General features: G+C 39.7%; 2 protein-coding genes and 1 non-coding gene across 3 annotated transcripts; 2 read left to right on the forward strand and 1 right to left on the reverse strand.

Annotated features, from left to right (window-relative positions):
• Positions 1-4,494: 4,494 nt before the first annotated feature.
• Trnas-gcu lies at positions 4,495-4,576 on the forward strand. Its single transcript has one exon. It is a non-coding gene; the product is annotated as a tRNA-Ser (tRNA).
• A 6,290-nt stretch (positions 4,577-10,866) lies between these two features.
• LOC108603136 (MKI67 FHA domain-interacting nucleolar phosphoprotein) lies at positions 10,867-12,207 on the forward strand. The gene is made up of 2 exons (XM_017991657.1): positions 10,867-11,117; positions 11,178-12,207. The coding sequence occupies exons 1-2, from the start codon at positions 11,022-11,024 to the stop codon at positions 12,144-12,146; spliced, it is 1,065 nt and encodes a 354-aa protein (XP_017847146.1). The 5' UTR covers positions 10,867-11,021; the 3' UTR covers positions 12,147-12,207.
• On the reverse strand, positions 12,179-12,644 carry LOC108601357 (homeobox protein MOX-2). The gene has a single exon (XM_017989256.1). The coding sequence runs from the start codon at positions 12,642-12,644 to the stop codon at positions 12,213-12,215; it is 432 nt and encodes a 143-aa protein (XP_017844745.1). The 3' UTR covers positions 12,179-12,212.
• Between the last annotated feature and the right edge of the window lie 1,189 nt (positions 12,645-13,833).

Here is a 13,833-nt window from a genome sequence, read left to right on the forward strand (position 1 = left end):
TCGACAGCGAAGTCAGCGTCTATTGCGTCGTTTCGAAATGTTGTGGAAGAAAAAAAAAATATAAAAATTTACAAAAGCAGCAGTAGCAGCAATCGCGTGTTGCTTAAAGAACGAAAGCTAATAGAAAAAAAAACATTTTACAAACATATTGATGAGAGAGTGAGCGCGTTACACACACACACACAGCCAAACGTGTGTGATTGTATTGATAAAGAGTTTGATATTTAGCTGAGCGTGTGGAATGCAAGCAAAACGCGCTCTCTGCCAGCTAAAGAGAGTTTATTTACAGCTAAGTAAGCACTACTAAACTCTCATGACTCGCATTAATATTATAAATTTATCACGTAACGAGTTTGCTCATTTGTGCTCTGTTTATGCTGATCTAACTTTTTAGCATTACGTTCCACACATGCAGACCACTTGTATGATTCAAACTTACGCTCCACAAGTGCCACGCTCTCCCACGTTGCGCTCTCGCTCTCAGCAGCAGCAGCAGCAGCGACGACGACTTTCTCTCGGCTCTCAACCCCAAAAACTGCATACGCTGTGCGCTATCTCGCTTGCACTTGCTGTGTCTGAGCGAGAGCGCGCGCACTTGCCTATGACAGGTAGCTTGGAGCCGAGAGGCTGGAGCTGGGCGCTATGTCTTGACACAGTTTCCGAACGATTTGCACAAGGACTTCAGCTCGATGCCGACGGCCGTTAAATGTTGGCTAAGTTCGCCTTCAGGGCACACATTCGGTGGGTGTGGCTGACTGGACTGGAGTCTGCGCAGCGCATCCTGCGCTCCAATAGGTTGCTGGCAGCCACCAGTTATTGGCGTTTAATTACCGCCTGTTTGGGCTCCTGCCGTGACTGCTGGTTGGGCAGCCTTAAACGCCACTTGGACTGAGGGCGCCTCGGCCGTTTAGTCTTGTCGGCGACCGTCGGCAACTTGCAGTCTCAAAATTATAGCCGCCGGCTTCAGGGGTTGCTTAAGCTCACACACACACACACACATAGCCGCGTATATAGGCCGCTTGGCATATACATATATAAAAAGGCTAATACTAAGGCAGCAACGTCAAGTCAAAGAACCAGAAAGAGAGCGAAGCATAATGCGCAACATATCAACACGTAATAATCGTTGAAATTAGCACAGCATCAGGGCCAAGGCGTTACCATGTCAACAGGTGTGTGCCCCTGCATCACTCAAAGCTCACACACACACACACACACGCACACACACATATGGACGCTTGTCCATTAGGAAATTGAGCAATATCCATTATAAATACATTTATGTATGCAAAGTGTGAGTTAATACAACATGTAAGCTAATTATTGTTAAAGAGACTCAATTAGTTAGTTACACATTAAGCTACATATTAATAAAATATGTATAAAGTCTGCATAAATAATTAATTGCGTTTTTGCCAAATAATTGCAACAAATGTTGGAACTGTTAAGCTTCAAATATATAAGCAATTAATTTTAAATAATTGTTTTAATTAATTTTAACAAACATACTATCAACTGTCTATAGTCAATATATAAAAATAAATAAATAAAAATGAAATAAGCTGAGAGTTTTGGATTGGTAAGAGGTGAAATTTAATTAATTTTATATATTTTATACATTTGAAATAATTTTTTGTAAACATTTCTATACAAATTAAATTAATAAATAAAAATGAAATACGCTTAAAGTTTACGTCTTTCTGTGTACGTCTTTCTGTGTACAAAGAATTGAAGTTCGGTCTGCTGCGCTGCATTGTAATTTATTTTTGGCTTTATTTGCATTAATAAACAATAACAATAACATTTACACTCAGCTCCGCATTAGCTAACCAACTTGATGACTTTCATCAGCAATTTTCCCCTCATTGATTTCATGAATACATTGAACCTGTTTCCCACTCAGCCTATTGGAAAATTTTTGTTTCACTTAATATTTGCATTATCTGTAATATGCCTGTGTGTGTGTGTGTGGGTGTTTGAGAATGCCTGAGGAAAGAGACATAGCGAGACTTGCTTACGTCTTACACACGCCTCGGCCTTGCTGATTACAGAGCTACGCACACCAATGCACTTGTAGCTGTGTGTGTGTGTAATGCTTAGTGATGATAGCGTGCGCTTTTTTAAATAAAAACAGCTGATAATCGAGCGCGACGCGCATCTCCAGCTTAATGCACTTGTCAACTGTTTGCTGTGACCCTTGGCAGCCCTTTAAGTGTAATTGTAATTGTAATTGAAATACGTAATGCGCTTGTTGCCAAGCCTGTGCTTTAATTATAGATACGGCAAGAGTTGAAGGCACTCGCTACTGTCTATATATAATAATTGTGTCGGCTTGTGGCTGGCGCTTAACTCTGAGCGAAGTATCAGCGTCTGTGTCTGGAAAGGAATTTCGCATATTTATTGCGATTAAAATGTAATGTCATATAAATAGCTTTGGCTGTTGACCACGCAGCTGTCGCTGAGCCATTGCCAAGGCAACCAATAGCCACTAAAAGGCTTAGATAATCCATTAGTGCGCTAAGCCAGGCCAAAAGCCAAAAGGTATGCCAAGCAAACAATAAAAGAGCGAAAAAAAGCGCAAGCCCAGCTCTTAGTCCTGCCAGCGTCAAAGTATGCGTGCGAGTGCGTGTGTGTGTGTGTCGATGTTGATGTCGACACAGCAATTTGTACAAGTCAAACCCGTTGGCGCCAAAAGTCTACGGCGCTGCCACTGTGCAAAAGAAAAAGAGATGAAAATCGCTTTAGCAACAGCAAAAAAAAAAAATAAAAGAAAATTGTGCCGAACGTGCCAAAGGTATCGCTACCCCTCAAACACCCCCCAACTTTGCCAACTTTGCTGCTCACTTGCTGCATAATTTATAGCCCGGCAAACTTTGCGTACCAAAGTTTTTGGTTTTTAGTTTTTTGACGCTCTTTGCGTTGTTGTTGTTGTTGTAACTTTCTCATGTTGCGCGACGTTAGCGATTTTTAATTCTTGCGCTAAATTGTTTAAAAATGTTTTAGAAGAGTTGCTAGTTGCTTTTTTTTTGAAGCCACCAGTCACCCCCGCACAGTTGGCACAACAATCTTTCGAACATTTCACTCACTCGGCTTTTTGGCAACAACTGCTAACAAAGTTAGCGGCATGTTGACCACTTTGTTGCCGCTGCTGCAGATAGTTTTTTAACAAAACTAAAAAAAATAGAGAGGTAGAGTGAGAGAGAGCAGAATTTGTAGCTCAAACTTCCGCTTGAGTGTCGATGCAATTTGTATTAGCAAAGTTTTGCGCACAAAAGAATTTCGCAGTGCACAAAGTATCTGAAGGCAATAAATTTGCAAATTCTCGGCAGTGCTGATTTATGCTCAATTAGCGCAACGCTTAAAACACAAAAAAAAGGAGAAATCCTTTCATCCCGAACACAGTTTGTTGCAAGTTCAAAGTTATAAGCGAGCAAGGGTTAAAGATACACAGCGAAAAAAAAGAGATAATTAATTAAGGGTTGATCAGGCAATGCCATATATATATTAAAGAATACTATATATAAAAGTATTAATTTTAAATAAAAAAATAGAGTCTTAATGTAGTCTAATGTTGTTTATATTAGTCTTATATTTTGTCTTATATTTTGTATTCATTAGCATTATTATAATATATTAATAAGGATCTTATAGCTAAAACTATTTGCTTAATTAAGATTATTAAAACATAGCATTTTATTAAATATATTAGCACATATTCATTGTAAATCAAATTTTTATATTAAACTTATATTTATTATACACTTAAATTTATGATATTATATTTATTATACACTTTTAGTATTAACTTCTTTATTATAACTATGACTTCTGCTTATTTATTGTTTTGTATTTTTCCCCCGCTCATTTTTTACTGTGTAAATTAAACTGCCCTGCAATATCTTCTGCCTTGTTGTCGTCATCATTCATCAAAACTCTTTCGGCACTTTTGGCTTTTTACGCGTTTGACTTTTATGTGCGACATTTAGTACCGTAAGCCGTAAAACCATTTAAGCCTGATGCTGATGCCGACGCCTTTTGGGCAGATTTTATGCACAGTTAAACCGATAGCTATACACACTATATAGTAGTGCCAGGAGCTGGAGCTGGAGCTGGAGGATCGTAAAACAACACGCGCCCCCTTCATAAAAGCGTCAAAGTCAATTTTTATGTTGGCCAAGTCGTACAGACGGATTCGCAACTCGTTCGCTGCAATTTATGAGCTCATATGGTTTTAGTGGTCTCGTAAAAATTAATTTAAATCGCGGAGTGAGCGTTAAAGTTAATAAAGCTAAGTTCAATTAAGCAATATATATAGTTTAATATTGATAAGCGTATGCGCTGTCTCGCTCGCACGCTGTGCTACATTATCTATTAGTGGGTTTATCTGCAAAGTATGCGCAGCTAACTGATGTCGCTTCATTATGAAAGTTGCTAACTCACTGCACAGAACGTAACTTAATTGAAGAGCGTCGGTTCGCTCGCTGAAAAGAAAGCGACGAGGTGGCCGAGAGGTTAAGGCGTTGGACTGCTAATCCAATGTGCTCTGCACGCGTGGGTTCGAATCCCATCCTCGTCGATTGGTAATTTTTTTTATTTTTTTTATTTTTTGCATATGCAAATTTGAATTATTGTTGCAAGCAGCTGGCATGACTGATTGCCAAAAAATGTTAGTGCAATATTCGTGGCTTAAACGGCGCCTATTGCAAGCAACTTTTGGCTAAAACTGTGGCGCACAACAGCAAAAAGTCAAAGCTTATGAGCTTATAGCTTAGCTTAGCATTTTGCCACACTGTGCAGCTTTTGATGAAAGTGCTGTTGGCACTGGCCATGGGCAAATGTCAAATGAGTCCTGGCAGACGCCGCCGCCGCTGCCGCCACCACAGCACTTGTGGCTAGAAATCAAAAAAAATGCACAGGCAAATTCTAAAAAAGCGCTAGCGAAATGAATTGGATTGAATTTGAAATTGTAGGCGATAAAAATAAATCTTTGCAAGCTGCACACAGCAGCAGCTGACGACGGAAACAATTTAGCAAGGGGTTGAGCTCTCTACAGGCTCATGGCTTGGTGTGAGTAGCGGCTATAAGTCATACAATGTGCGTTATCCTTGGCGTCGCTAGTCGTAATCCGTTCGCGTCTTGAACTCCCAACTCAATTCAATATGCAAATGCTGCTCAATTGCGCTTGTCTTTAAGCCCCACACTCTGCCAACTGCCAACAATTTGATAAAGTTGACTGACTTTAAAGCCCATGACGACGACGACTGCTGGCCAAACACTCGACTCAACTCGACTCGACTCGCGTGCTCATCAATTTTTATGCCTTTTCTATCGCTGGCCATTCTGACCGACTTCATAAAACAAACTTTACGATATCAACACACAAAAATTTTGTCGACTAAAAACTATAAATGTGCAAACACACACACACACACACATAGACAGTGCTGTTTGCTGTTGTCCTTTATACTTTATTTGACTTTTTGCTGATAAACTGAATTCAAAGTGTGCTTTGATGCTGATGATTTTGGCAGCTTTGAGCTGCTTAAGAGTTCAAATTGATATGCATACATCTAATCTTAGCTATAAAATATATTCGGATTTAGTAGACAAAAATTTGAAATTTATGACTTAACTAGAAATTAAATAAAATCAATCAAATAGCGGGGCAAAAGTTTTTTATTGCGCGAGTTTATTTTTATTAATACAGCCTCATACTTATAAAATAAATTAAGTTTTAATATGTGCTTACATAAGTTATATTTGGTATTGAAAAGCCTTTTTCTATATAAAGATTTTTAATATAACAAGTTAATTTAAAGTAATAATTTAAAGCTGCATTAAATAAAATATTCTTTACAAAGAAATAACTTAATTCAGATTTCTAATATATATAAAATAAATAAAAAATTTCTAAGCCTAATTTTTGTTTTAAGTTTGTTCTCCAAATGTTCAATTTAAAGAATTTTAGCTTAAACTAATTCGACAAAATTTCTATTTGCAAGTCTACGGGAAATAATAAATATTTGTTTATTAAATCATTCATTTAATTCATATATTTAATTTTGTGTAATGCCGTAACCCACTTTTGGGCAATTTGTTGTCTGTCAAGGTCACAAAAGCTGTTTTAAATTGAATAATAAATTGTTTAATCTATGCGCTGGCGCTTTAAAACAGCTAAGAAATAAACAAACAAAAAAATCTCTGTCTCGTCAAAAGTCTATGGGAATTAAGCCTGCAGCACTTGCCACATGCTAGACTCACACACACACACACACCCACACACAACGCGTTTATATGACTTAAATTCAATGTACTGACGACTGCCCAGTCGAAGGGCCCAGGCAAGCTTCAGAGCTTGGGCCAACCTGCTGTGCGTTTCAAAGCTCTGATTGAATAATCGTGCGCCATGTGTGTGTAGTGGGGGGCGTGGTGGTCTATCGTGTCTAATAGACTGATTAATATACAAGATTTGCAGCTAGCTTCAAGTTGAGCGAAAGACCGACCGACCGACCGACCCTAAGACCCTGTAACATGATTCGTGTGGATTAAGTCTGCTTAAATTGATTGATTGTTAAAATGATGTATGGTCATTTAGTCAGAGGTGCACGCGCTCGCTCGCTCATTCACTCTCTCTCTTACACTTTGCGCTCAGGTAGTCATTTAATTAGTTACACTTAGCCGCACACACAAATTAATTTTGCAACAAATTTTTGGGCAAACTTTGCTATGCAAAAAAACTTTTATTTTTTTTTGCGCGCATTGCAAATTGATTGAAAGCGTTGAGTTATAAATTATGCTTAATGCTGAGCGCAGAACAAAAAATGTATAAATAAAATGATGTATAAAGGATATCCGCACAGAAGTATGCAATAGTAATTGTATTTTATTATCATAAGCAGCAACCCTATCTCAATCTCTAACTTGGCTGGCTGGGCTACTACACCTCAAGTCTGCGCTGGGGCGGAAGCTTGCCTTGGGTTATAAAGAAGAAATATTACACATTACGCCAAATTGTGGAGACTGCCAGGCGACAATAATAACGTTTACAGTTAAATATATATCTAGTGGTATGTATATGTGCTATACGGTTAAAAGGGTTACTGCGCTCTCAGCAACAATAGCAGACAGTTTTTATTGTTGCAATGCTGTAAACTCTAGCATAATGTTAGTCGCTCACACTCTCAGCTTGGAGTAGTTGGGCGACCAAAGTGCAGCAGCTTATTGATAAGTGCTTAGCAGTAGTTTGTGTAAAGTTTGTAATCTAGTTAGATATGCTGCAGTTAGTAATGTAAGCGTTGAAACTTGAGCTGCCTATAACTCAAAGCATAAAGCTTGTTAGCTGAAAAATAAAGAGAACATCACATCGCTTTGAAAAGTAAAATTCGCAGTTTTAATTTAGAAAAAAGAACCAAATTAAATCGAAGCTGAATTTTTTATATTTGTAAAATTCGCAGTTTAATTTAGAAAAAAGAACCAAATTAAATCAAAGCTGAATTTTTTATATTTGTAAAATTCGCAGTTTTAATTTAGAAAAAAGAAGCAAATTAAATCGAAGCTGAATTTTCATATTTGTATATGTCAAGTTACTAAAAATAGTAAACATATGTTTTTATTAGTTTATTATGCATTATTATTATGCTTATCTAAATATGGAAATTTTAGTTACAAACCATAAATTCAAGCGGAAATTTCTCTAACTACTCAAACGCGCTGCTTTAAGTTACTTAACTAAATAGCCGCCATTAGCTCTCGTTTGTATGAGCAAGGACTCTCTCAAGCACAGCCGCAAAGCAAATAAAAATTTATTACGCGCTCAAAGTAAGAAATCAAAGTCTAGCAAAGGCAAGCACAAAATTGAGAAAGAAACTTAATTCAAGCGCGCCCAAAATTCCACAAGGTGCAAGTAAATGGCGCCTCGCGCCAGTCGCCGCTAAAGGATACTAATAAAATATTGAATGGGCCATCGATAAGGCAAAAGTAGAAGAGAGAGAGATACGTATACGTCAACGAACCTTGTGGGAAAGTTTATACGAAAAAGAAGCAGCGCTTAGCGAGAGATGGCAAAGATGACGATTAAAACAAATTTCCACGACAACCTGGCGCCGTTTAGCGAACGGAAGGAAGCAAAATTGTTAAACGCAAAAGTTGCAAAATGTCAGCAGCACAGAGCAAAGGGGCAGGGCGGCAGGACTAGGACAGATGATAGGTATCCAAGGCAGAGCCAAAGCGCAATCGGAAGCAAAGACTTTACGACACACACACACGCACACACAAACACACACACACGCACACACAAACACACACACTTGGGTGCTTACACCTTGTGTGTATGTGTGTGTGTGGAAACTTGGCAACTTGTAGACAAGTTTTAAATAAATGAGCAGTGCTTCCGTTTGGTGCGTTACAACCGCTGACCAGCATTGGTAACTATAATGTCCTGCCACTATATGTGTGTGTGTGCAGTGTGTATGTGTGTGTGTGGCCATGCATGACAATGCCGTGAAGATTTCGAGTGGCGGCCACTTGCCAATTGCGATTATGGTTTATGTACGAAACGATAAAGGTCGTCAATAGGTCGCCATGCACTGAGCGAAAAGTGCACCAACTACGTAAATATAATGTGCGTAATTATTATAATTAGTGCTAAATAAAATTTGAGTTTAAGGCCCAATTTAGCTAGTCAAGCCTGATATAAATATAACGCATAAAAGTATGCTACAAAATTGTCTGATTATTCCAACCAATATTAAAAATACTAAATCTAACTCCATAATGTTACTCACATTTTTTCTCAGTTTCTACGCATACACAGTTGTCTACAAAAATTTATACACACGCGCGCAATGTCCTTTGGCATCCTTTTGTAGCAGCCAACAACGACACAAGTTTCTTATATCAGTTACAGTTACAGTTACAGTTACAGCAACAGAGCGAAGAACTTTTTGCTGACCACTCGAGCGCCTTCAATGGCTCAATTATTTTTGGACAATTTGCGAATAAACCAAAGTTTGGCAACTCCACACACAGAGGGGGTTGCTGACTAGCTTCGTCAAGAGCAGTTTGGCGTCAGTGAAGTAGAAGGATGTGCCGCCTTTGAGCCGCTAGTTCGAGTGTTATTAGCGTAATTGAGTTGGTAGTCAATTATGCATGCAAAGGCAAATCACATGAAATGACGCGGCTGTTTTAAAGTTTGAGCTCATGCTTGAACTTGAATTTATGCGCCATGGCAACATAAAATACAAACACACACACACACACATACATATGTAATATAGGCAGCAGCTGAGCCCAATATGTTCTTTGGAAATTGCAATTTCTTCATTTATTTGCTATGCAAATTTATTTATAGACTGCATGCCGCTGCAACTGCAATTGTCATTCGTCAGCCATGGCCAATAGTCCTGGCTATAGAAAGACAATAAGCAATGCTGCATATCGATTGCTGCCACACACATATGAGGGGCACGTTGCATCCTTTAACGCACGAATTGATTGTCTGCTTTAAACAACTGATCAGCTTTGACTGGCTTAAAGTCTTTAAGTATAATTTAATGCGCTTAAACAAGTGTCAGAAATCAAATTTATTAACCCCTTTTTCCCAGCAAGCCAAACAAATGTGTAAGCATAAAATTAACCAGCAGCAAACATCATAATAAAAGTGGCATAAAAACAACATGACATGCTTGGCTTTACCCTTTAAACAATGTTGTAAAACAATGCAACTCAATTACGTCACGCGGCCAAATTTCGTTGCTGGCAAGCACCCCACGAAATGCGCAAGGACTTCACCATCCACCCATCCACCCATTTTCTTCTGCGCAGATTTACTGTGTGAATTTTGGCGCTCAGCGGCACATGCAAAGTGGAATTGGTAGAAAATATGCCAAGCCACAATGAGCCCCCAAATTGCCAACATAATTTATGTATGTGCATGTGTGTGAAAGAGAAAGCGCATATGTGTATGTGTGTGCCAGCGCTAATTAGCGGCATAATTTAATTTCGAATCGGCAATTGGCAACGCACTGGCATCGAATCTGGGGCTGCCAAAAGCAAACGCCACAGCCTGTTGCAATTCTTACACACACACACACACACACACATGCATACACACACCAGTAAAGAAAAAAAAATAAAGCGTGCTCTGTATTTAAATTGACTACTGCCTACTTAAAGCAAACTGAAAATAAATTGCATATAAATTTAAATGCTATAAGTGCTCACATATGTTTTCCTAATACGCTACGTTGCATGTTGTACGTCAGTATCGACGTTGGGCCACCCGTAGTCCTCCCGGTTTAGGCAGCGTGTTAATTAATCTTGATTTTCAGTTTGGTACGCTGGCTAGCTGGCGTTAAAGTGACAATTAAATTAATCACGATGGCAAACGATTATGTCAACAGGACATGGACGCGCACATACCGCCCGCAGCGAGGGAACAAACTAGGAAACAAGTCCAGTTGGGCCAACTAGAGTGACATGCAGGAGTACAGGGGAAGGATGATCTGTTTTGGGGCCGGGCTCTGATGTGTGTACTCGAATCTCATTATGTCTGGCGTAAAACTTATAATTAACATTTTGACCGCAATGAAATGCATACAAGCACAAAGAGGCACAAGAACAAAATAGAAAAAAAAAACATTAGTTAGTATGTGTAACCGCAAGCCAACAAACCATGCTAGAGACATTTTTAATTAGATTTGCAGTTTATTCTATATGTTTGTGTGTGTGTGCTTAGGTATTTAAAAAGTTGTTTGTAGCATGTTTTAGCAAATTTGCATGCATCTTAAGCATTTAATTTCACATTTTATTTAAAACGCGCGGATTCTACGTAGTTCGTAATTTTTGTCGTTCACCAGCACTATTGCAGTCAGCTGCTTGACTCGTTACTAAACGATTATTTGCGTGCGGCATATCGACCCATCGATAGAATATTTACAACCGACTATCATCTACGCCGCACCTCCACGTGCATTTGATTTTACGTTTTTTGTGTTTTTGTTAAGGAATTTTAAAAAGTAATAATGCCGCCGGTTAGGAAGCCAAAGCCACAAATGACTACAAAGGCAGCAACGCCCACCAAAGCTGTAGGTCAGAAACCCGCTGTAGTGTCGGGACAGGTGAGTTTTAATTCAAGCAAAAATAGCGCTCCAACGGTAAACGCCACCATTTTTTTACAGCTCAAGAAAAAGTTGCCAAATAAGCCCAAGCGCAAACCAGCCAAGGAACGTGGTGTAGTGCTCGTCAGGCACTTGCCACATGGCTTCTTTGAGCAGCAGCTGAGCCAGTACTTCAAACAATTTGGACATGTAACTCGCGTGCGTTTAGCGCGCTCAGAGCGCACCGGCGGCAGCAAAGGATATGCTTTCGTTGAGTTTGAATATCCGGAGGTGGCGAAGGTGGCAGCTGAAACCATGGACAACTATCTCATGTTTCAAAAGGTGGTTAAGGCCAAGTATATTCCGCCAGAGAACCAAAAGTTCAACTACTTCAAGAATACAGTAAAGAAAGTCACAAATAAGGCTGGCAAAGAGATTTATGTATCCAAGGTAACGAAGGATACGCAACGCAGTGTTAAGAAGCAAAACAATTGGAATGAAGAGAACTGCCAAAAGCGCACAGTATCTGGCATTAGTAAGCTGGGGAAGATTCAAAAGAAATATGAGCACTTAGGCATTGATTTCTCGAGCCTCATGGTACAGCCAGTTAAGAAGTCGGAGGCGGCAGAATCCACTAAAGCAGTAGCCAAGAAGCCTGCTGCTAAGAAAGCGGCTAAAAAACAGCCAGAGCCTAAGCTTGAGGACCTGCTGGGCAATACCATAAACGAGGATTCTGATGACGAAGACTTTGAACTCGCAAGTGATGATGGCAGTGAGGAAGAGGCTGACAGTGCGAGCGATCTTGAGGAAAGCGAAGATGATGAAGAGGAGGAGGTATTGCCACCACCCAAGAAAACTAAAAAGCAAAACACTGGCGCTGAGCGTCTAGAAGATATTATTAAACGGAAACCCGGCACAGGTGGCATACAAAAGAAGAAGCCGGCGGTGGCAGTTAAAAAGAATAACAAAGCCTCACAACAGCTGCAGCTGGCCGCGGCCAAACAACTAGCCAAGCCGCTTAATAAAGTTGGCAAGAAGCTGAAGAAGTAGTTTTAATATATTTAGCTTAAGAGTTATGTAATTAAAAAGATTTGTATAAATAATACTTTTGTGAGCCTAGCTTGGCGTTAACTTTGTAACATCCACCGCTTCCAGCTTAATGCGCTTGCACTTCATGCGACGATTCTGGAACCAAACCTTTACCTGGCGCTCGCTCAGCTCCAGGGCAACAGCGATTTCATAGCGACGTAGGCGTGTCAGATAATTGGAGTAACAAAACTCTGCCTCAAGCTGCTTTAGCTGGGTCTTTGTAAAAGCTGTGCGCTCCTTGCGCTGGGAACTGCTGACCGTGGTCTTGCTTGAAGTTAATTCCAGCTGTGGTGTATCAGTTGGCATGTTGTCTGTCAGTTGCTCCATGCTCCAGTCATATGCCTGCGTGTCATTTGACCAGCTCTCTTCCAGATTGCTGCAGTCCGTGTAGCCCTGCGCATAGTTATAGCCTGCATATCCTTCGGGGTAGTAGCAATCAAAGTCAGTGGAGTTCTTCATGCTTTCTCCGTTCCTTACGCGTGCGCTGTCTAATTAATACTGAATACTTTTGTCATACAAAGTCAGCTTATGAAGACAACTGCGCTGCTCTCTCAGCATTTCGGATTGGCTCAATCTGTTTTTCCACTTAACTGTAAATGATGTGCTGCTGATATGATAATTGCCCGCAACATCTGGACCCCCTCCCTCGCTTAAAGATCATTCTAAACGTCGCGTGCTCTTCTTCTTGATCAGTTATGACACCCGCAAATTATGTTGCTGTTGTTGTTTTCTTAGGCGCATGTTGTCAAAACACAAAACGGAAGTAGCTGCAGCTCATTAGAAATATGAGTCAAGTGCTTTGTATGCTAAGCATACTTCAATATTTAAATATCGCTCATAAAAGTCGGGCAATGTCGGCAATAGAAACTACTGAAAGACGCAATTGCACGCACTTTTAAGCTGCAGCGCATCATTTAGCTTGGCTGCCAACCAAATATCCCCAACTCTTTTGCCGATTCCGGTCTCCAAACAAAACCGCTAGCTCTATGACATCATAATTACAATTACAATTTCGCTCTAGCTCAATATTATTATACATTTTGTGCACATATAATACTTATTTGTATTGTTACCATTATTTTAAGTTGCGCGCGCTTGTTAAAAACTATCGCAGCTCGATAGGCATTTATGCTCAACAGCGAATCAACAGAATGAGCAGTGCTGCGTAATTTCAATTCCTGTTGAATTATTGTAGATGATACTCACAAGCGATTTCTGCGAATTCGAACATCTAGCACACTAAAACGCTACTCGATTACATGTTGCCGCTCGCTCGCACATCACTAACAACAACACTACTTCGCGCAAGCACGGCGTCTGTTTTTTTGAAAGTAAATTAATTAAATTAATACTTGCAAAATTGAGCACTAGTGTCAAATGCCTAAAAAGTGCCTGATACGCGCGATGATTGGTTAAACCTGCAAGTCGCGGCTGTGGCAGCGGCTAATCGAACAAGAGTTCAAAGTGGAGAGAGAAAAAGTCTCAACAAAAAAAAAAAAGAAATAAAAAGAAACACCGAAAATCTTAACAAGTTTGGGTGTAGTTTGAAAAAATTGCGTCAAGCTAAAGCTGCACTACACAATAAACAAATTCTTAATTATGAGCAACCAAGTCAATTTTTGTAAGCTGTAGTTGTTGCAGTTGTCTA

Source organism: Drosophila busckii, chromosome 3R (genome assembly GCF_011750605.1).
Source record: "Drosophila busckii strain San Diego stock center, stock number 13000-0081.31 chromosome 3R, ASM1175060v1, whole genome shotgun sequence".
Lineage (NCBI taxonomy): Eukaryota > Metazoa > Arthropoda > Insecta > Diptera > Drosophilidae > Drosophila > Drosophila busckii.

Excerpts from the sequence above, each read along its gene's own strand:
- LOC108603136 (XM_017991657.1), top strand. The coding sequence starts at position 11,022 with ATGCCGCCGGTTAGGAAGCCAAAGCCACAAATGACTACAAAGGCAGCA. Across the intron at positions 11,118-11,177 it reads CCGCTGTAGTGTCGGGACAG|CTCAAGAAAAAGTTGCCAAA; the intron begins GTGAGTTTTAAT and ends ATTTTTTTACAG.
- LOC108601357 (XM_017989256.1), bottom strand. The coding sequence starts at position 12,644 with ATGAAGAACTCCACTGACTTTGATTGCTACTACCCCGAAGGATATGCA.